The sequence below is a fragment of the Eulemur rufifrons genome, chromosome 20 (assembly GCF_041146395.1).
Source record: "Eulemur rufifrons isolate Redbay chromosome 20, OSU_ERuf_1, whole genome shotgun sequence".
NCBI classification, from domain to species: Eukaryota; Metazoa; Chordata; class Mammalia; order Primates; family Lemuridae; genus Eulemur; species Eulemur rufifrons.
The window spans coordinates 3,214,907-3,234,726 of record NC_091002.1 but is presented as its reverse complement, the minus strand read 5'-3'; the positions used below and the strand labels follow the sequence as shown (position 1 = coordinate 3,234,726).

General features: G+C 59.5%; 1 protein-coding gene across 1 annotated transcript in view; it reads left to right on the top strand.

The window, feature by feature from the left end:
• The window catches only part of PPP2R2C (protein phosphatase 2 regulatory subunit Bgamma), a 134,849-nt gene that overhangs the window by 107,192 nt on the left and 7,837 nt on the right, over positions 1-19,820 (top strand). Inside the window, exons 6-8 of the mRNA XM_069495824.1 lie at positions 1,747-1,911; positions 13,225-13,394; positions 15,158-15,249. Coding sequence (XP_069351925.1) covers positions 1,747-1,911; positions 13,225-13,394; positions 15,158-15,249 — 427 coding nt within the window. The remainder of the gene's footprint in view (positions 1-1,746; positions 1,912-13,224; positions 13,395-15,157; positions 15,250-19,820) is intronic.

Below are 19,820 nucleotides of genomic sequence, written 5' to 3'. Positions count from 1 at the left end.
AGAAGGCTTCTCTGTATACTTTTAAAAGTTACAGAGCATCCCGAGGTGGGAAGGGCCAGCATTTGCGTGGACACTGAGCCAGTCAGGAGGGTTGGGTTATGCTGCAGTAACAACCAACGGCAGAGTCTCCGAGGCTTCAAGCAGCCCAGCTGTATTTCCCACTCATGCCGTGAGCGTGTCCTCCAAGGTCGGCTTTGGTGCAGTGTCCCCGCAGAGGGAAGGGTGTCGTGGCAAACCTCGTGCTAGCTGTCCGAGTTTCATCTTGGAGCCGACATACATCGCTTGTCGGAAAGTCGTCGGCAGCACGCTATCCCTTGAAGGATGGGTCGCCAGGCGGGCGTTGATGGGATTAGCAGGAGTCTGCCACTTTTTCGAGCTTAACCTTTAGTATCATTTTTCATTATTTAATCTCTGCTTCTTTTCACACCAGAAAACCGTAGTTTCCTGGGAAGCCAACCAGGCTCATTTCCCTGCCTTTGTGTTTTTTCTGTGACTCCGTTGCTGGTTAATGACGCTTCCAGCAAGGAAGGTTTGCGTGTGAGCAGAGACCTTCCTTGGTGCCTCTGACCGCGCCACCATCTGGGCTGGCATTTTACAAACTGTGTTTACAGAGGTCAGAAAGCACCACTTTCTCACTGAGAGAGGAAACAGCGCGGGCTGGAGGAAGGGGAGGGCCGTGGGCCCACAGCAGATGCCTCTCAGTTTCAATCAGTATTTTCCAGATAATAAAATTAATAATAATAATAATGGCAACTGACATTCATTACACTTTGCAATGAGTCAGAACATTGGCTTTGCCTCTGTTAATCTTCACAAGAAAACTAGGAGGTTAGAACTGTCAGTCCGTTTTGCAGATGAGGAAGTGAGTTCCGGAGGGCTGGGGCAGGGGGTGGCCGTGCTGGGATTCACACCCCAGACCCAGGACTCCAGGGCTCGCGTGCACGTGAAGTCAGAGGGAACGGGCCATGCAAAGCCCTTGCAGGGCTGGGGGGACCAGAGACCGAGGCTGGCATTGTCAGAGCCTCTCAGGCCGGGTGACTGGCATGTAGGACCTGGAGCTGAGAAGCCGGACGGGGCTGGTCTGCAGGCCTTGCCTGTGCCAGGGCTCTGGTTCGCTGCTGGGCAGCAGGGACGGGGCAGACTTTGGAGCCTGGGAGGTTGTGAGGCTGGATCTAGCTTGACCACCCACTGCGGGTTACCTGGACAAGTTGCGTACCCTTTCTGTGGTCCAGTGTATCTGTCAGGGACGCTTTCTTTGCAGGCTATAAAATTCTTGATGCTAAACAAAGGCTGGAAATTTATTGGCTCTCATACTTAACAGTCTGGGAGAGTGGCTTCAGGTTCAGCTTGGTCTAGGATTCAGACGGTAACACCAGGTCTTCTCTCCACTCTGCCCTTCCTGCTGTCTGTCCTGCCCCCAGGCCTGGGGTTTCCACTTGTCACGGCAGCAGACAGAAGCCCCTTCTGTCTACACTGCCGGCCCAGCAGGGAGGACCGAGCTGAATCCCAGAGCCCTGTGTGCCAGTTCCCAGGAAGGCACATATCAGAGCCCAGGGTGGGCTGACCCAGAAATACAGAACATTTGCCCAGACTGTCTGGGCTGGCATGTTTGGGGGTCCTGGGAGCAGAGCGGTGGTTCGCACATCAGGGTAGACGGCTTTGCCTGGGAGAGGTGTTGGAGAGCCCCCGGGGAGGTGGAGCGGCAAGGGTGCCCCTCCTGCCCCTTCCTTGACCGCGCCGCCCCAGACATCGTGGACATCAAGCCGGCCAACATGGAGGACCTCACGGAGGTGATCACGGCGTCTGAGTTCCACCCGCACCACTGCAACCTCTTCGTCTACAGCAGCAGCAAGGGCTCTCTGCGGCTCTGCGACATGCGGGCGGCTGCCCTGTGCGACAAACACTCCAAGCGTAAGTGCCCGCACCCCAGGACTGTGTGGCAGGCGGGCGGGGGGGTGGGGAGGTGCCCCGTCTTGTGCTGGAGCGGCAGGGGTGGCAGGCGTGGGCCAGCGTGTTCTAGACTGGCCAAGGTGGGTGGTTGCCATGCTTCTTTGGCGCTGGCTGGTTGGGGAGCCTGGTCTTGCCGCCTGCTGTCCCCCAGAGCCCCTGCACAGCTAGGAACTGTGCAGCTTCCAAGGGTCGGGCTACTAGGGTGAGTGAGAGTCAGGGACCTGGAAGCTAAGGAGGCATCAGACTTAGGTGTCACCTCCTCCAGGAAGCCTTCTCTGACTCCTAGTTGAGTCAAGGCCCTCCTGTGTACCCCCATGGCCCCTAAAGCTTCCCCTTCTCACAGAACTGGCCACACCGTGTGGAACTTTCCATGGGCTGCCCCACCTCCCCCAGCAGCTGTGAGCTTCCTGGGGGCAGGGTCTGTAACATGTCACCTCCTCGTGCTAGAGCCCACCATAGGGCCTGCCATGAGGGCTCCCATGGGGGTGTCTGGGGAGGTCTGGGGCTGAACAAGGTCCAGGGACACATTCTGACACAGCATCACCAGCACGACAGCGCACTTTACGCAACCACTCTGAGCCCTGCCCAGCCAAGCGGTTTACTCGCTTCTCTCATGTAATCACACACACTCCGAGGGAGCTGCTGTACGGAAGAGGAAACCCAGGCTCCAGGGCTTGGCCCAGGGTCACCCAAACTGAATAGTGACGGGGCTGGGCTGCTTGGTGCTGGGCTGTGGCTGCCAGCTGCACACTGCCACGTGGTCCCCAGAGGCCCGGAAGGCACAAGATCAGACCATGGTGTCGTCCTTCCCAGACCACCCTGCAGGGGTAGGAGGGGCCCAGGAGAGTCCCCTAGCCGGAGGGCAGGGACTTTGTCTGGGTCCCCTCTCTGTCTGTCCCCAGTGCCTACAACAGTGTCTGGAAATGAGCCAGCGAATGAGAGATCCAGCTGGCCCCTGGAGGGGCTTTATTAAAGCCTGGGGGCCAGGACGGGTGCTTCACGCCTGTAATCTCAGCACTTCAGGAGGCTGAGGTGGAAGAATTGCTTGAGGCCAGGAGTTCAAATCCAGCCTGGGCAATAGTGAGGCTGTGTCTCTACAAAACATTGGCCGGGCATCCCCGCTACTCAGGAGGCTGAGGCAGGAGGATCGCTTGAGCCCAGGAGTTCAAGGCTGTGGTGAGCTGTGATCACACCACTGCACTCCAGCCTGGGTAACAGAGCGAGACCCTGTCTCAAAAAAAAAGAAAAAAAAAGTCTGGGTGCAGGTGGCAGAGGGCTGGTTGGGAGTAACAGGGCCACACTCTTCCCCTGGGCAGCCCGGTTTCGCTGGGCAGTCGGAGATGGGGTGCTACACAGCCCCCAGGACACAGGCCCGGGCCCTCCAAAGCCTCTAGTTCCTTCTCCTTCCTTGGCCAAGCCCTGGCCCCATATCCCACCCCTCATCTTCTCCAGGGCTGCCCATGCTCCGCGTGTCACACTCAGCTCTCCAGGCATTCAGTGAGCGTCTGTTCCCAGTGTGGGGACAGCAGGGGACCCATAGGCAGAGGCCCTCCCTCAAGGAGCTGATGTCTGTGGGGGACAGACAGTGGACACGTAACTAGGTGATGTGATGTCAACAGCACCCACAAAACCGGTGTGGGGTAGAGGGTGTGAGGGAGGGTCACTGAAGAGATCCCTGTGGAACAGACGCCCTGAGGGAGTGAGCCATGCCAACCTCTGGGAAGAATGTTCTAGAAGGAGGGTACTGCAGGGGCAAAGGGTCCGTGTGGCCGGAAGGGGGTGGAAAGGCAGGAGCCAAGTCAGTTGGACCAGGTGGATGACGTAGGACACCGCCCGGAGGTCCAGGGAAGGACCGAGTTTTCTCTGAGTGAGCCGAGGACCTCGGAGGACGTGAGGGGTGGGGACTTGGAAGGGCAGAGGATGCTCAGAGGCATCCCCGAGGGAGGGGTCGGAGGCTCCTGCAGGGGTGCACTCAATGAGTGGTGGTGGCCTGGGAGGGACAGGAGGCGGGGCATGGCCTCCTGGCTGCGCCCAGACGTTCCTTGAGGGTCGTGCTTGCCCAGTGGCGTGTGGCTGTGCGGTGACTCTGTGGTTTGGTTTGGTGAAGGGGGCCATGGCCTGGGACAGCTGGGAGCGGGGTGGGCCAGAGGCAGGCTTTGGGTCCCTGCTGGGCTGCAAGGAGTGGTCAGGTGGGCAGACTTGGGGTCTGGAGTCGGGCCCAGTGCCGACAGGCGCCTAAGCTGAGGGAGTTACTGGCGTATGGATGGACGGGAGGCCCAGGTGCCACGGCTGAGATGCCCAGGGTCAGGGTGGGCGGGCTGTCCCCACAGCCACAGCCCAGGGCTGGATCTGTGTCCTGTGGTTGCCACAACAAATGACCATGCATTCAGTGCTTAAAACGACGCAAGCTTATTCTCTTGCAGTCAGAGGGCCGGCATGGGTCTGTAGGGCCGTGCTCCCTCCGGAGGCTGCAGGGCGCCGGCCTCCCTGCCTCTTTGGCTGCTAGAGGCGTCTGCGTTCCTTGGCTCATGCCCCCCAGCGCCCGGAAGTGGAAGTCAGCAGCAGCGGGTCGAGCCTTTCTCAGGACTCTGACCCTCCTGCCTCCCTCTCCCACTGATGCAAAGTCCCTTGTGACCATGCTGGACCCGCAGGGATAACCTAGGGTGATTTCCGCATCTCAAGGTCAGCTGAATTGCACCCTTAATTCCATCTTTGACCTTAATCTGCCCTTGCCGTGTAACAGCATATTCATGGGTTCTAGGGATTAGGGTGTGGCCGTTGCTAGGGGCTGTTATTGTGCCCACCACGGGGCACTGCCCCTACCACCTTGCGCCCACCACCTGTTGACTGAGGCCATGCGTGCCCCAGGCTGTGCCTGTGTTGAGCTCTGGGTCAGAATGGTGCGGATTAAGAGAGGAGACGAGAGGAGAGGCTGGGTCCTGCTCCCAGGCCCAGCCCCGACCCTATCTGAGCCCCAGGGGAAGGAAGATGAGGCTTCGTGGCACATCCCTCTTTGCAGCCGTGGACGGTTAGTGACATCCTGCACGTGTAAGAGAGAAAACGGTAAGTCGACATTGATGACACCCGTATAATGGAATGTTGTTCCATCATTTCAAATATTGTCTTAGAAGATTTTTTTATAACATGTTAAAAGATTTGGTGTGGACAAAAACCAAGGCAACGACTCCCAAAAAATGGAAGCAGAGAAAACTCTGGAAAGAAATAAGCCAACATGTCCCTGCGTGGTGAACTGTGAGAAAGGGGTTGATATTTCCTCTACGTTTTTCTGTGTATTTGTATTTTAATAATGGGTGTACACGCTGAGCCAGAGAACACGTGTGTGCGCGGGAAGGGTGCCTGCAGGGACTCCCGCGCAGGACAGACGGTTCTGTGTGCCCCGCGGATGTCTGAATGACCTTCCTGGGGGCTGGAGGGGGAAGTCAGCGCCCCCCTGGGCTCCTGCAGCGCTGTCATCCCGTTCTCCAGCCACCCACGGGCGGCCGTCAGTCACGAGGACCTTGCACACTTCCTCAGTCCGGCACAGATCGTGGCCACGTAAATTCACGCTCCTGGTGGTGCACGAGCCACATGCGAATCAGCCCACCAACTCAAGGGTGCCAGAAATGTGACTTGTCGATGACTCAACTGTCATTCTGTGCCCCCCTCTCCCACAGCTGCGGTGAACATTAACTTTAGGGCCTTGGAAGGATCCGCCTCTCCCCAGGGTGCACGGAGCTTCCAGAGGCTGTTGCAGGTCCCGGGTGGGGAGGGAGGGATATGGGGTCTTCAGGACCTCCCTGGGCTTTTGACTGTGCCTGGGTGACCTTGGGGTCAGGTGTCTTGCTGAAAACTTCCCAAGGGCCCATTCGCTGGCTGCCTGGGGACCCGCCTGGGAGCTTTGACCGCGCACGGCTGTGCGGCTCCTGCCGGGCCAGCCGTCCCTCTGCCGGCACGGCCGCGCTGCCTGTGGTTTGCAAGGGTTTTATGGGAGCTTTGCACGCACGTGTTCATAGCTGAAACTGGCCTTTATTTTCTTTTCCTGTATTCTCTTTGCCCAATTTCAAGGTTATTCAACTCTCCTACAGTGAGCTGGGCAGATTTCTTTCTATTCTGGAACTGTGAGGATAATATGCCTGCTTCCTGAACTGTTAGTAAAACGCATGTGTAAATCTATTCGGCGAGAAATTTTTTAAACAGCCAGTTTAATTTCTTTTTTGAGTAAGGGTTTATGCAGGTTTTCTATTGGAGTCAATTTCGTATTTTAAATTTTTCTAGAATTTTTTTCATTCTCAAATTCAATATCCTGTATACAAACTTTCTCTTTAATGTCAGTAAAAAGACTGTTTACTTGGCTTTTAACAAGCCTCTACAGCATCTATTTTTTCTCGTTTTTTTAGCCCCAGATAGGCAGTGAGAAGTTGAGGTTTCTGTCCCGTGTGCTTTGTCCAGACCTTGTTTGTTCTTGGTCCCCAGGAGGAATCCAGGAAGCCCAGCCGGCAGGTGGCGGTGGCTGTTTTTAACCTGAACACATGGTTGTCACTCAAGCTAAATTCCGTTAAAGAGACGTGGAGATTGGGGTCAGTTCTTGCCCACTTGCATCTGTTTGTCCAGTTACTGCTCAAAGCTCAGGGAGCGACTCGTGGTGACACCCCAGAGCTGAGTGTTCACGGCATCGTTTTCCTCACAGAATAAAACCGTGACTGAGTGAAGAGCGTCCCCGTCACAAGGGAACGTTCGTTTCTGCCGCTGGACAGATGAGGAGACTGAGGGTCTGAGCAGTGAGGCGGCTCCCCCGGACCTCGCCCCGTCACGGCGGAGCGGGGCACACAGGCCTCTCTGCTTCTGCCGCAGCTTTCCGCCGCCCTCTGAGACACTGGAAATCCAGGTCTTTTGTCTGCTTGGCATCCTGACAGGGTAACCATGGAAACGATCATACATGGGTTCTCAAAATAGACAGTTCTTTCTGCTTTTGACAGCACAGAGTCTGCTGAAAGGATGGGCTGTGCCTGGAGCCAGAGGTTTCTTAGACTACGGGGTTATGACCGCGGAGACCCTCCGTGGGACCCCGGCCGTGTGCTGGGCCGGTACCGGGAGGAGTGACAGCCAAAGCTCATTCACTGAGCGCTTAGCACGTGCATGTGCCGCTCTGAGTTTGCGTCTGATTAAGTCCTCAGAGCTACCCGGTGGTGGAGGTGCTACATTGTTTACTGTACGGATGAGGAAACTGAGTTCAGCCGACCCTTGAACAACAAGGGGGTTAGGGGATCCAGCCTTCCCAGGCAGTTGAAAATCCATGCATGACTTTTGTTTTTTTTTTGGTAGAGACGGGGTCCCAGTATTGCCCAGGCCCGTCTCGAACTCCTGGCCTGGCCTCAAACGATCCTCCCGCCTCAGCCTCCCAAAGTGCTAGGATTACAGGCCTGAGCCACACATGTAACTTTTGACTCCTCCAAGACTTGACTACTAATAGCCTACTATTGCCAGAATCCTTACTGATAACATAAACAGTCAATTAACACATGAACAGCCGAGTGTCTACTTACATAGTGGCATCTTAGCATAGTGGCATCTATGGCATACTTAGCTTTTTCTTTTTTTGATATTTCTAGGCTTTGTGGTTAGTCTGAGAATTTTTTCCAATTGTGGCAAATCTCCAAAAAGTTTTCCAATATTTTTATTGAAAAAAAATTGCTCGTGAGTGGACCCTTGCAGCTCAAACCCAAGTTGTTCTAGAGTCAACTCTATGTCCACTTCCCATTGCTGCTGTCACAAATTGTCACAAGCTTAGTGGCTTAAAACAACACAAAATGTCACAGCGCAATTCTGGAGCCCAGAAGTGCAGGATCGAGGTGTCGGCAGGGCCGGTTCCCGCTGGAGGCCACAGGGGAGACTGTTTCCTCCCCTCTTCCAGCTCCGAGAGGTGCCTGGCTCCTTGCTGATGGTCCGGGCGCGCCTCGCCACCTCTGCTTCCCCCGCCCCTCTCTCCTGCCCTGGTCTCTCTTCTCTCTTTTCGCGAGGCCCCACCCTGCCGTCACACCAGCCCACCCACAGGATCCAGGGTCACCTTCCCATTGCCAGATCCTTAGCTTAATCTCAGCTGAAAGTCCCTCTTGCCACGTGAGGTGACACATGTACAGGTGCCAGGGAGTAGGATGGAGACACCTCTAGGGGTCATTATTGTCTACCATGTTGAGGCACAGAGAGGCTAAGACATTTGCTCAAGGTCACATGGCTAGGGAGAGCCAGGTTAGAGCCTCACGCAGTCTCATGCCGCGGCCCTGAGCTCTTTCTCAATCTTCACAGAAGCCTTGAGAACCAAAACCCTTCTGGGAATTGGGGGTGAGCCAGGCTCACACAAAGGGGCCGTGTGGGGTGACTCCCATGGCTCACCCTGGCAATAGGTCTGTGACAGAAAGACCAGACCCAGCCCAGACCCTGCAGCTGTCTGGGGGTAGAGCCAGGGCAAAGTCCCCAGCAGTGGGAACAGGCAGTGCAAAGGCCCTGTGGCTAGATCCTGAGTCTGTGTGGCAGGAGCGAAGCAAGGGGGAGATAGAGGGTGAGGTCAGAAAAGTGCGTGGCTGGAGAAGGGGTCACATCAGGAGGCGTTATCGCCGTGGCAAGAGCTTTGGGTTTACTCTGGAAGTGACGGGCACCACAGGGTGATCTGAGCGGGGAGACCTGGCCTGGCGGTGTTTTAACAGGGTCCCTGCGGTGCCGAATGGCGAAGGGCCGGGCGGAAGAGGGGCCTGCCGGGGGTTAGCGTGTTAGCGCAGGTGAGAGATGCTGGCGCGGTGGGCACGTGCAGGAGGTGCGGATGGCTGAGTCCTGCGTCCACGCGGAAGGTCGAGCCCACCGGATTTTCGGCCAAACTGGATGGAGATGAGGAGAGAGCATCGGGATGGCTTCGGGCTCTGCGGAGATGAGGCTCCGGCCCCGTGGGCTCAGGGAGGAGGCGCCGGAAGCAGACTGATAAATTAGCAGGAGTGTGAGAGTCGGGAGCCACAGCTGCTCCGATGCAGTTGGCTCCGCAGGGGGTCGGCAAAGGCTTCCCTGAAGAGTGAGGAGGACCCGGGCAGCAGGGCATGGGGGATGCCCCTCGGGGCTGAGGGGAGCTGGCTGGATTGGGGGTGAGGGAGGCTTTTGGGTGCGAAGACACAGCGGGGGACAGAGCATACTGGGCTGGGTTTTTTTTGTCCAGTGGGGACCATCCCACGGTGCCCAGCAGAGGGCAGTACGAGCAGGGAGGGACAGTTGCCAACTTTTCTTCAGTGAGCATTTGTTGTGTCCACTGGTGGCCTTGTAGGAACTCCAGGTCCCCTCCCAACTCTGCACAGCCTCAGGGGCGGGAAGGAGGCCACGAAAGCCCCCCCCCCAACAGTGGCATCCCCTGGCGTGGATGAGGAGGCCACACAAGGCCCCCCCCAACAGTGGCATCCCCTGGCGTGGATGAGGAGGCCACGCAAGGCCCCCCCCACAGTGGCATCCCCTGGCGTGGATGAGGAGGCCACACAAGGCCCCCCCCCACAGTGGCATCCCCTGGCGTGGATGAGGAGGCCACACAAGGCCCCCCCCAACAGTGGCATCCCCTGGCGTGGATGAGGAGGCCACACAAGGCCCCCCCCAACAGTGGCATCCCCTGGCGTGGATGAGGAGGCCACGCAAGGCCCCCCCCACAGTGGCATCCCCTGGCGTGGATGAGGAGGCCACACAAGGCCCCCCCCAACAGTGGCATCCCCTGGCGTGGATGAGGAGGCCACACAAGGCCCCCCCCAACAGTGGCATCCCCTGGCGTGGATGAGGAGGCCACACAAGGCCCCCCCCACAGTGGCATCCCCTGGCGTGGATGAGGAGGCCACACAAGGCCCCCCCCAACAGTGGCATCCCCTGGCGTGGATGAGGAGGCCACACAAGGCCCCCCCCAACAGTGGCATCCCCTGGCGTGGATGAGGAGGCCACGCAAGGCCCCCCCCACAGTGGCATCCCCTGGCGTGGATGAGGAGGCCACACAAGGCCCCCCCCAACAGTGGCATCCCCTGGCGTGGATGAGGAGGCCACACAAGGCCCCCCCCAACAGTGGCATCCCCTGGCGTGGATGAGGAGGCCACACAAGGCCCCCCCCAACAGTGGCATCCCCTGGTGTGGATGAGGAGGCCACGCAAGGCCCCCCCCCCAACAGTGGCATCCCCTGGCGTGGATGAGGAGGCCACACAAGGCCCCCCCCCACAGTGGCATCCCCTGGTGTGGATGAGGCACCTGGTGTCCTCCTCCTCCTGCTACTCAACCCTGAACACGGCTTGTCTGGGCTCATGTGCTCGATCCACCCACGTGGGGGTCCTTGTGTCAGACCAGAGCAGAGGAGGGACCCGCTGCCAGGGCAGCCAGGAGCGGCAACCAGGCAGGACCCCATCTGTCCCTCTACTCCTCCGGGCCGCCACCCACCATGTTCCCCGCCTCGTGGACCTGCAGGCCCCCCACTGTCTGTGTCTCCCCAAGTCTGACCGACCTGCACACCTGTCCCTGGCGGTGTGGCCGACGCCCGTGCATTTTCCACCATCTAACCCTGATCTCCCCTCACCCCGGCCCACCTCCCCACCCACGCCCGGAGGAAAGACTGTCCCCTTGCTAACAATGACAGAGCAGAGCGTGGCAGAGCACTCGGGGACCACTTCCAGCCGGGTCAAGGCTTCACCGCTGGGCCTGGAAACTGAAGTGCAATGACAGCGGGTTGGGGAAGATGTCAGGAGACGATGGAGGGGAGACAGCAGGCAGCACCGGAAGGCTCTATCTGCAGGGATGCTGTGATGACCAATGACCAAGGCAGGATTCCTGCCCAAGGGAGCTCACAGCCCCGTGAGGTGACTGTGCCCCTCGGCCAGTGCCGCAGAAGAGGTCGTCCAGGGGCTTGCAGGCAGCAAACACGAACATTTGATTTATTTGGAGAGCATCTGAGCGATACTCACAGAGAGCAGGGTATGCGAGTTGGGGTTCTGAAGGATATATAGGAGTTAGTAGGAAAGATGGGCTAAAAATGGGAAAGAAAACTTCAGGAAGAAAAAATGATATGAAAAAATAACTAGAAATACCTACACAGTTTAATTGAGCCACTACTCCGAGTCCCGCACTGGGCCGGGTGTCTGCAGGTATTACCTCTGGAGGTCCCATCATGTTTGCTCTCCAGATGAGGGAACTTGGGCTCAGAGAGGTTCAGGGATTCTCCTGGGGTCACACAGCATGTTCTGCTCTGCTGTGCTTTGCTCTGCTGTGGTGAGGCAGGGGCTAGGGGAAGCTGAGTGAGATGCCCAGGGCACGACCTTGCAGGAGGTGCTCACTGAGAGCCTTAGATGGATGCTGTGCCCTGGAGGCCTGGCTGGCCTCAGCCTGGTGGAGGCGCTGGGGCCCTGGCAGAGATGGGTTTGGTGGGCCGCAGGGGGAGGCTGTGTATGTGAGGCCCCAGCAGCTACAAGTGAGGTCAGCTATAAGTAGGAGCTTAAACCTTGATCCCATGGGCACTGGGGAGACACAGAGGGCTCTAGCAGGAGGAGGAGGCCACCAGAGCTGTGTGTGAGGCTGGAAGGAAGGTGGCACCAGCTGTCAGGCATCACCTGTGGTTTCCCTTGACGCATAGACCTTCAGAGCCACCCCACGCCTTGGCTGGCTCCCCGAGTCCCCTCCACTGCGAGTCGCCCAGGGAGGAGGAGAATGTGGTTGTCAGGGAACCAGCTTGAGCCATGAGAGCCTTAATTATGCAAAATCATTAGAAGAAAACAGGATTTCTGCTGATTCAGAGCCCTCCCACTTTTAAATAATTAGGGCAGGGGGAGACAGATGGGGTTGAGCCCATCGCAAGTGACAGGGGCGCTGAGACACGTTTCTTTAAACTCTTGGCAGCAGTAATTACCATGGAATGTCCTTCGCGACTTGTCAGTTAGAAGGGTGTCCCCTTGCCACTCGCTAGGGGGTGTGTATGGGGGGCCAGGGGTTGATATGAATATTAGAGCTCACTGTCTTGAAAAAAATGTACCGTATCAAAAATTTCATAGAAATGTTTAAAAAGAAAAATAAGAACTTTTTCGGGCTTATTAATATCTCTTTCCATTTATCTTTTGTAGTTCTGGTCCTTTTGTCCTTAAAAACCATCAAAAATGCCCAAGCACAGCCAGAATTGGGCTACAATGGGCCAGTGCCCTTGCGTGTTTCTGTTTCAGCTGCTGATTAGGTTATCCTCTTGGCCTTTGACCTCTCGGGGTCCTCTTCCTCCAGGCTGGCGGGAGGCTCCGCCAGCCACTCTGCTCTGTGACACCCAGTGCAGGACGGATGTGCCTCTGCGATCCTGGTCCCCGTCCACCCACCTCACCCCACAAGCCCTCGAGGTTTGGGAAGTCTGGCTGAGGAGACCCCTGAGCAGGCCGGGGTGCAGGAAGGCCACCCCCCACAGTCGGCGCCTTTTATGACACGGCTCCTGTCCCGGCCCCTAGCGGCAGAAATGACAGCTCAGGCCGGAGAGGGTCGGCCTCTCACCTGGCCAGGTGTGAGTGGGGCCACCCGTCACGCTGAGATTTCCCCCCTCGCCTGGGTCCCTCTTCCCTCAAACTCTCCCCCAGATGTCAGGTCTGTACCTCGCGCTCATTCACGGACAACACAGATCTCACTGCTGTTAGTTTAAGGAAAAATCAAGTACGAACTCTTTTTCCCCTTTATTCTAGGCATTTGAGAGAAAAGAATTGTCATTGATCTTTTTGTGCCTTGACAAAGACAAACTACAGATATATACACCTGCATAAATAATGATGCCAATTTAATTATTATTGTCAGGGCGCAAAACAGTCTTGTGTGAATTGACCAATCAGAATTCAGATGTTTAAGGGGCCAAAGGTGACTCCCCAGGAGACCTTTGCAGTGTGGCATCCAGCGTCACCAGCAGGCACAGAGGGCAGCGTGTCGAGTACAGGCCTGGCTTCAAATCTCTTTCTCCCACCCTGACGCTGGGCGAGGATTTCCGCTGCCTGCGCTCAGACGGGGACGCTAACGGGGTGTCCTCACTGGGGGATCAGCCGAGCTGATAGCAGGAAGTCCCCGCACGGAACCTGAACGCGTTCCGTAGACATCGTTCGCACGGAGGAGCCTGCCCAGAGCCAGCTCTGCCCCTTGGAGGGCCGGGTGGGCCTGGTGCCTGCTAAACGCTTCCTTGCAGGTCTGCTGGAAGCAGGGGCGTCTGTCGTCCCGACCCCGTGGGCGGGAGCAGCCAGTGACGGTCATCGCTTCTCTGTCTTGCAGTCTTTGAAGAGCCCGAGGACCCCAGTAACCGCTCCTTCTTCTCAGAAATCATCTCCTCCGTGTCGGACGTGAAGTTCAGCCACAGCGGCCGGTACATGCTCACCCGGGATTACCTCACGGTCAAGGTCTGGGACCTGAACATGGAGGCGAGACCCTTAGAGACCTACCAGGTGGGTGCCACGGTGGGAGACCCCCCACCAGGTCTCCCTTCCCTGTGCTGAGGCCCCGTGCAGGGGCTTTCACAGGCCATCTGTAGGAGGAGACAGTGAGGCTCAGCCCAGCCTTGCAGGGAGCCAGGCCTGCAGTCCCCGGCCAAGGGTCCCGACGGGCGGGGAGGGAGGGGGAACAGAGGAGCACCAGGCATTGGGCAGGGAGGGGGCAGAGGAGCACCACCCATTGCGACTGTGGGTGCAGGCAATGGCGGCCGCCCTCTCCAGGAGCCGGTGTGCGCGGCCTCACCGGTCTCACCATTGAGCGAGTTAGGCATTGCCCTTCTGGGCGACCCTCTCAAGCAGCGCGTGCGGAGCCTGTTACGTTTCTAGATCCTCAGCGCAGCTTGTGAATCAGGCAAGGGTCACCAGGAGGACGCTGGGGCTGGGGAGGGATGAGCAGGGTCAGGCCCCCTGTGGGGAGCTGCATGGCCTTCTCCAGCCACCCTGTCTGCAATAGATAGCAGTGGTCCCTCCCCCAGGGCCTTCTCTGCACTCCACTGTCCCTTTTATCCCCTACTGCCTGCCTTGGGCTCTTCAGGGAAACAGAACCAACAGGATGGGGGGGGGGCGGTGAGAGAGGGAGGGAGCGACCTTAAGGAATTGGCTCCCATGGTTGTGGAGGTGTGGCCTGTCTGAAATCTGCAGGGCAGCCTGGTGACCCAGGGGAGAGTTCCAGTCTGAGCCCGAAGGCCATCCGCTGGCCGCGCTCCCTCCCCAGGGAGGGAGGTGAGTCTTTGTCTGCTCAGGCCTCAGACTGACCGGAGGAGGCCCACCCACACGGTGGAGGGCAGTGATTTCAGTGTTCATCTCATCTAAAAAATACCTTCACAGAAACATCTAGAATAGGATTTGACCGAGTATCTGGGTACCGTGGCCCAGCCAAATTGACACATGAAATTAACCATCGTGGGGCCCTCACATCCTCTGCATTCATTGGCCTTTCTGCCTCCCAGGTTCCAACACCAGGAGTGGAAACCAGGCTTATTGTGACGCAGAGGGCAGGGCCTGTGCCCAGGGGTCCCGGCAGCCCCAGCCCCAGCAGAGGTGGCACATGAGGCCCTCTGGGTACAGAGCTTGTAGGATCGGGCTGCAGCCAGGGGGACGCAGGTCCTGGGGCGTCCCCATCTCTCCTGTGGTGCCAGGCCATCCTGGGGAAGGGTCTTGGTCAACCACTGATAAGCTGTGTGACCTTGGGACAGTCACTTAACCCCTCTGAGCCTCGGTGCCTCACGTTGTGGTCAGGTGGCGAGTCCCCTCTTTTGTGATGTCCCCTTTTCTCCATGAGGGCTGCCCTTGTGTTCATGGTTCACGACAGTTGTTACCCTCAAGGGCATGACCCACGCCAAGCACTGTCCCTCACTCAGGCCCAGGTTTGCTGTCAGTGCTTCAAAGGTGAGGAAACAGAGGCTCAGAGAGGTGAAGTCACTTGTGCAAGATCACACAGCTGGGGAGGGGTGGAGCCAGGATGGGGACCCCAGGAGGTCCTGGCCCTGTGCTGTGAGTGTTCCCTTTGTCACGGTGAACTCTGCCTCCTTCTGTAGCAGGTGCTGTCCCCTCTCTGGCTGCAGCCGAAAGGTCGGCCGTGTGCTGTGGGCCCCTCGGGCGAGCAGGGCCATGTCGGGTACTGTCCAGACCCTTGCTGCTCTTCGAGACCCTTCCCGTGGGGGGGCCAGGGCAGTCAGGGCACCCTGTGGACTCACGTCGTCCCCTTCATTCACCAGGTCCACGACTACCTTCGGAGCAAGCTCTGCTCCCTGTATGAGAATGACTGCATTTTCGACAAGTTCGAATGCGCCTGGAACGGGAGTGACAGGTAACCCCCAAGCCTTGGCCCCGCCCCCCTCACAGTCGGGAGTTTCTGCCCCTTAGGAGCAGGTAACCTGGGCGAGGTGCATCATGGGTTAATAAGCCTTGATGGATCAAGGCGGTGCAATGTGGTGCACCCCTGTAGCAGGTGCAGTGGAGTGGGGTGCACCCCTGTAGCAGGTGCGGTGGAGTGGGGTGCACCCCTGTAGCAGGTGCGGTGGAGTGGGGTGCACCCCTGTAGCAGGTGCGGTGGAGTGGGGTGCACCCCTGTAGCAGGTGCGGTGGAGTGGGGTGCACCCCTGTAGCAGGTGCGGTGGAGTGGGGTGCACCCCCTGTAGCAGGTGCGGTGGAGTGGGGTGCACCCCTGTAGCAGGTGCGGTGGAGTGGGGTGCACCCCCTGTAGCAGGTGCGGTGCAGTGGGGTGCACCCCCTGTAGCAGGTGTGGTGGAGTGGGGTGCACCCCCTGTAGCAGGTGCGGTGGAGTGGGGTGCACCCCCTGTAGCAGGTGCGGTGGAGTGGGGTGCACCCCCTGTAGCAGGTGTGGTGGAGTGGGGTGCACCCCTGTAGCAGGTGTGGTGGAGTGGGGTGCACCCCCTGTAGCAGGTGTGGTGGAGTGGGGTGCACCCCTGTAGCAGGTGTGGTGGAGTGGGGTGCACCCCTGTAGCAGGTGTGGTGCAGTGGGGTGCACCCCTGTAGCAGGTGTGGTGCAGTGGGGTGCACCCCCTGTAGCAGGTGTGGTGGAGTGGGGTGCACCCCTGTAGCAGGTGTGGTGGAGTGGGGTGCACCCCTGTAGCAGGTGCGGTGGAGTGGGGTGCACCCCTGTAGCAGGTGCGGTGCAGTGGGGTGCACCCCTGTAGCAGGTGCGGTGGAGTGGGGTGCACCCCCTGTAGCAGGTGCGGTGCAGTGGGGTGCACCCCCTGTAGCAGGTGCGGTGGAGTGGGGTGCACCCCTGTAGCAGGTGCGGTGGAGTGGGGTGCACCCCCTGTAGCAGGTGCGGTGGAGTGGGGTGCGCCCCCTGTAGCAGGTGCGGTGGAGTGGGGTGCGCCCCCTGTAGCAGGTGCGGTGGAGTGGGGTGCGCCCCCTGTAGCAGGTGCGGTGGAGTGGGGTGCACCCCTGTAGCAGGTGCGGTGGAGTGGGGTGCACCCCCTATAGCAGGTGCGGTGCAGTGGGGTGCACTCCTGTAGCAGGTGCGGTGGAGTGGGGTGCACCCCCTGTAGCAGGTGCGGTGGAGTGGGGTGCACCCCTGTAGCAGGTGCGGTGGACTGGGGTGCACCCCTGTAGCAGGTGCGGTGGAGTGGGGTGCACCCCCTGTAGCAGGTGCGGTGGAGTGGGGTGCACCCCCTGTAGCAGGTGCGGTGGAATGGGGTGCACCCCTGTAGCAGGTGCGGTGGAGTGGGGTGCACCCCTGTAGCAGGTGCGGTGGAGTGGGGTGCACCCCCTGTAGCAGGTGCGGTGGAGTGGGGTGCACCCCCTGTAGCAGGTGTGGTGGAGTGGGGTGCACCCCTGTAGCAGGTGCGGTGGAATGGGGTGCACCCCCTGTAGCAGGTGCGGTGGAGTGGGGTGCACCCCCTGTAGCAGGTGTGGTGGAATGGGGTGCACCCCTGTAGCAGGTGTGGTGGAATGGGGTGCACCCCCTGTAGCAGGTGCGGTGGAGTGGGGTGCACCCCCTGTAGCAGGTGTGGTGGAATGGGGTGCACCCCCTGTAGCAGGTGCGGTGGAATGGGGTGCACCCCCTGTAGCAGGTGCGGTGGAGTGGGGTGCACCCCCTGTAGCAGGTGTGGTGGAATGGGGTGCTCCCCTGTAGCAGGTGTGGTGGAGTGGGGTGCACCCCTGTAGCAGGTGTCGTGGAGTGGGGTGCACCCCTGTAGCAGGTGTGGTGGAGTGGGGTGCACCAACTGTAGCAGGTGTGGTGGAGTGGGGTGCACCCCTGTAGCAGGTGTGGTGGAGTGGGGTGCACCCCCTGTAGCAGGTGTGGTGGAGTGGGGTGCACCCCTGTAGCAGGTGTGGTGGAGTGGGGTGCACCCCCTGTAGCAGGTGTGGTGGAGTGGGGTGCACCCCTGTAGCAGGTGTGGTGGAGTGGGGTGCACCCCCTGTAGCAGGTGTGGTGGAGTGGGGTGCACCCCTGTAGCAGGTGTGGTGGAATGGGGTGCACCCCCTGTAGCAGGTGTGGTGGAGTGGGGTGCACCCCTGTAGCAGGTGTGGTGGAGTGGGGTGCACCCCCTGTAGCAGGTGTGGTGGAGTGGGGTGCACCCCTGTAGCAGGTGTGGTGGAGTGGGGTGCACCCCCTGTAGCAGGTGTGGTGGAGTGGGGTGCACCCCTGTAGCAGGTGTGGTGGAGTGGGGTGCACCCCTGTAGCAGGTGTGGTGGAGTGGGGTGCACCCCTGTAGCAGGTGTGGTGGAGTGGGGTGCACCCCTGTAGCAGGTGTGGTGGAGTGGGGTGCACCCCTGTAGCAGGTGTGGTGGAATGGGGTGCACCCCCTGTAGCAGGTGTGGTGGAATGGGGTGCACCAACTGTCCACGCTATAGTTCAAGGTGCAGGAAATGGAACTTTCCTCATCTGTAACTAGACGGAACATTCTGTGGGTGGCAGTGGGAACATAGTTCAGGGTCCCCAGCGATGTGCCCTCCCCCAGCTTGTCAGAAGTGAGGGCTGCACCCCAGTACCTCGTTCTCCATGGGGAGGAAAGGGTTTGTCCCTTGGTCACTGTCATCTGTCCCCACCTGTTTGCCCTGAGACAGCCTCGACCTCACACACTGGTCCACCTGTCCCTCTTCCTACAATCACGGCGGCTGTGGCCGCTTCTTTCTGGTGATGGCCCCGCTCAGGCCACTAGGGCTCGGGTCACCTCACAGCTCCTGCACCTTGCAGGGCTGGCTGTGACCCGCAGGTCCAGCCGCTCTCACAGCCCCACCAGCCTGGGACACAGCCCTCAGCACCTGGTGTGTCTTCCTGTGTCCCCCTAGCCTGGGCTCCTGCCAGGGCAGGTGCAGAAAGAGAGGGCCGTGGCAGGGCCCGTGGGGTCCTCACCTCGTGTCTCTTCTCCCCACAGCCCGGGGACTCTTCCTCTAGCCTGATGCGGGAAACCCCCTCCTCTGTCCACTCCTTCCAAGCCACGCTGGCTGTCGCTCCGGGTCCTACAGGGCATGAGGCCCTGACGGAAAAGGCTCCTCCCCGCTAGCTCTGCAGCTGAGGGGCTCTCAGGGCCTCCTCCTCTGCTGCTTGAGGCCTGGACACTCCGGTCCAGCTGCCCGAATGCAGAAGGGGGTCTGCAGGGGAAAAGGCAACAAAGGGACAAAGACCACACTGGCTGCTGGATCAGAAAATCACCCACCACGTTCCGGTCAGAGGAGCCGGTGTGGCGTTGCCTCCCTCCCCGCAGTCAGTCCAGGGCGGTGCTCAAGGAGGGTGGAGTGAGGGCCACAGCCCTGACTCAGGTGTCAGGCAGGGGGTGTGTCCACCACGTGGACGGCGTCAGTCACTTGACAGGCCTGGGCTCTCCGGAACTTCTGAGGGTGGCCAGTGCTGCTGTGGTCATGTGGAAGCTTCCATGCTGTGATCCTGTGGCTTTGAGCAGCACACTGGGACCGTGAGCGTAGCTTGGGGTGGGGGGGCGGGCAGACACGGGAGGGACAGGACCAGGGGGGAGCCGCCCCGGGAGCAGGGCTGGCTCCAGGTGGGGCCAAGCCGTTGTGTCCAGGGACGGATTCCCTAGAGTTGCCGCCATCCTGGGGTTCCCCAGACCCGTGGGGTCTCCAAGCAGAGCCGTGCTCAGCCAGAGGGGCCGACATGGTAGCCACCGGGGTCCACTGAAGGACACTTAGAAAACCAGGACGGAGCCCCGGCCTGAGACTGGGTGACACGGCTGGGTCTGCCTGGACACGGGGCGCTCTCCCCGGGTGGACGCCCCAGGCCGAGGCTCCCAGACACTCCTGGACTGCAGGCCCTGACACATGGGGGGCCAGTGAACAGCGGCAGTAGGTTTCCAGAGGGGGTGGTTGTTAGAGTTGCAGGAGAGGGACTTACGCTGTAACTAGGTGATTCCAACCCAGCTACTGTGTGGGTTTGGGGGGTCAGCTCCCTGTTGGTTGGGACCCACTTCCTGTCCTTCCTTCAGGCTGCCACCAGGGGGTGCCTGTGGCCAGGCAATGCCTGTTCCCAGCGCCAGGAGAAGCCACCGCCCTGTCCTGCCTTTCACCGGCCACTTCCCGAGTGCACTTTACACCCCAGCCACCCCCAGTCCTCGTGCCCCCCAGGCTCTGTTCTGGCCCCCAGCACACTGCCCCGGGGCACACTCCACCTGACTCGCTCTGTTGTCACCTCCTCCAGGAAGCCTTCAGGGTCCTCTCTGCCTCGCCCCAGGCTCCTGGGCTTTCCTCTTGTGTCTTGGCATTTATCATGTTTTCTCCTTGCCTCTGTCCTTGTTTGCCTCCCCCAAAGGGCGGGATGATCTCTCTCAGGGCCTCAGAGTGTCCAGTCAGTGGTTGTTGACATTTCTGGAAGGCGTAGAGGTGTGCCACCACCTTCTACTTCATTCTGAGCCCAGCGTACCCTGTGGATGGGGATCCCAAGATGAACAG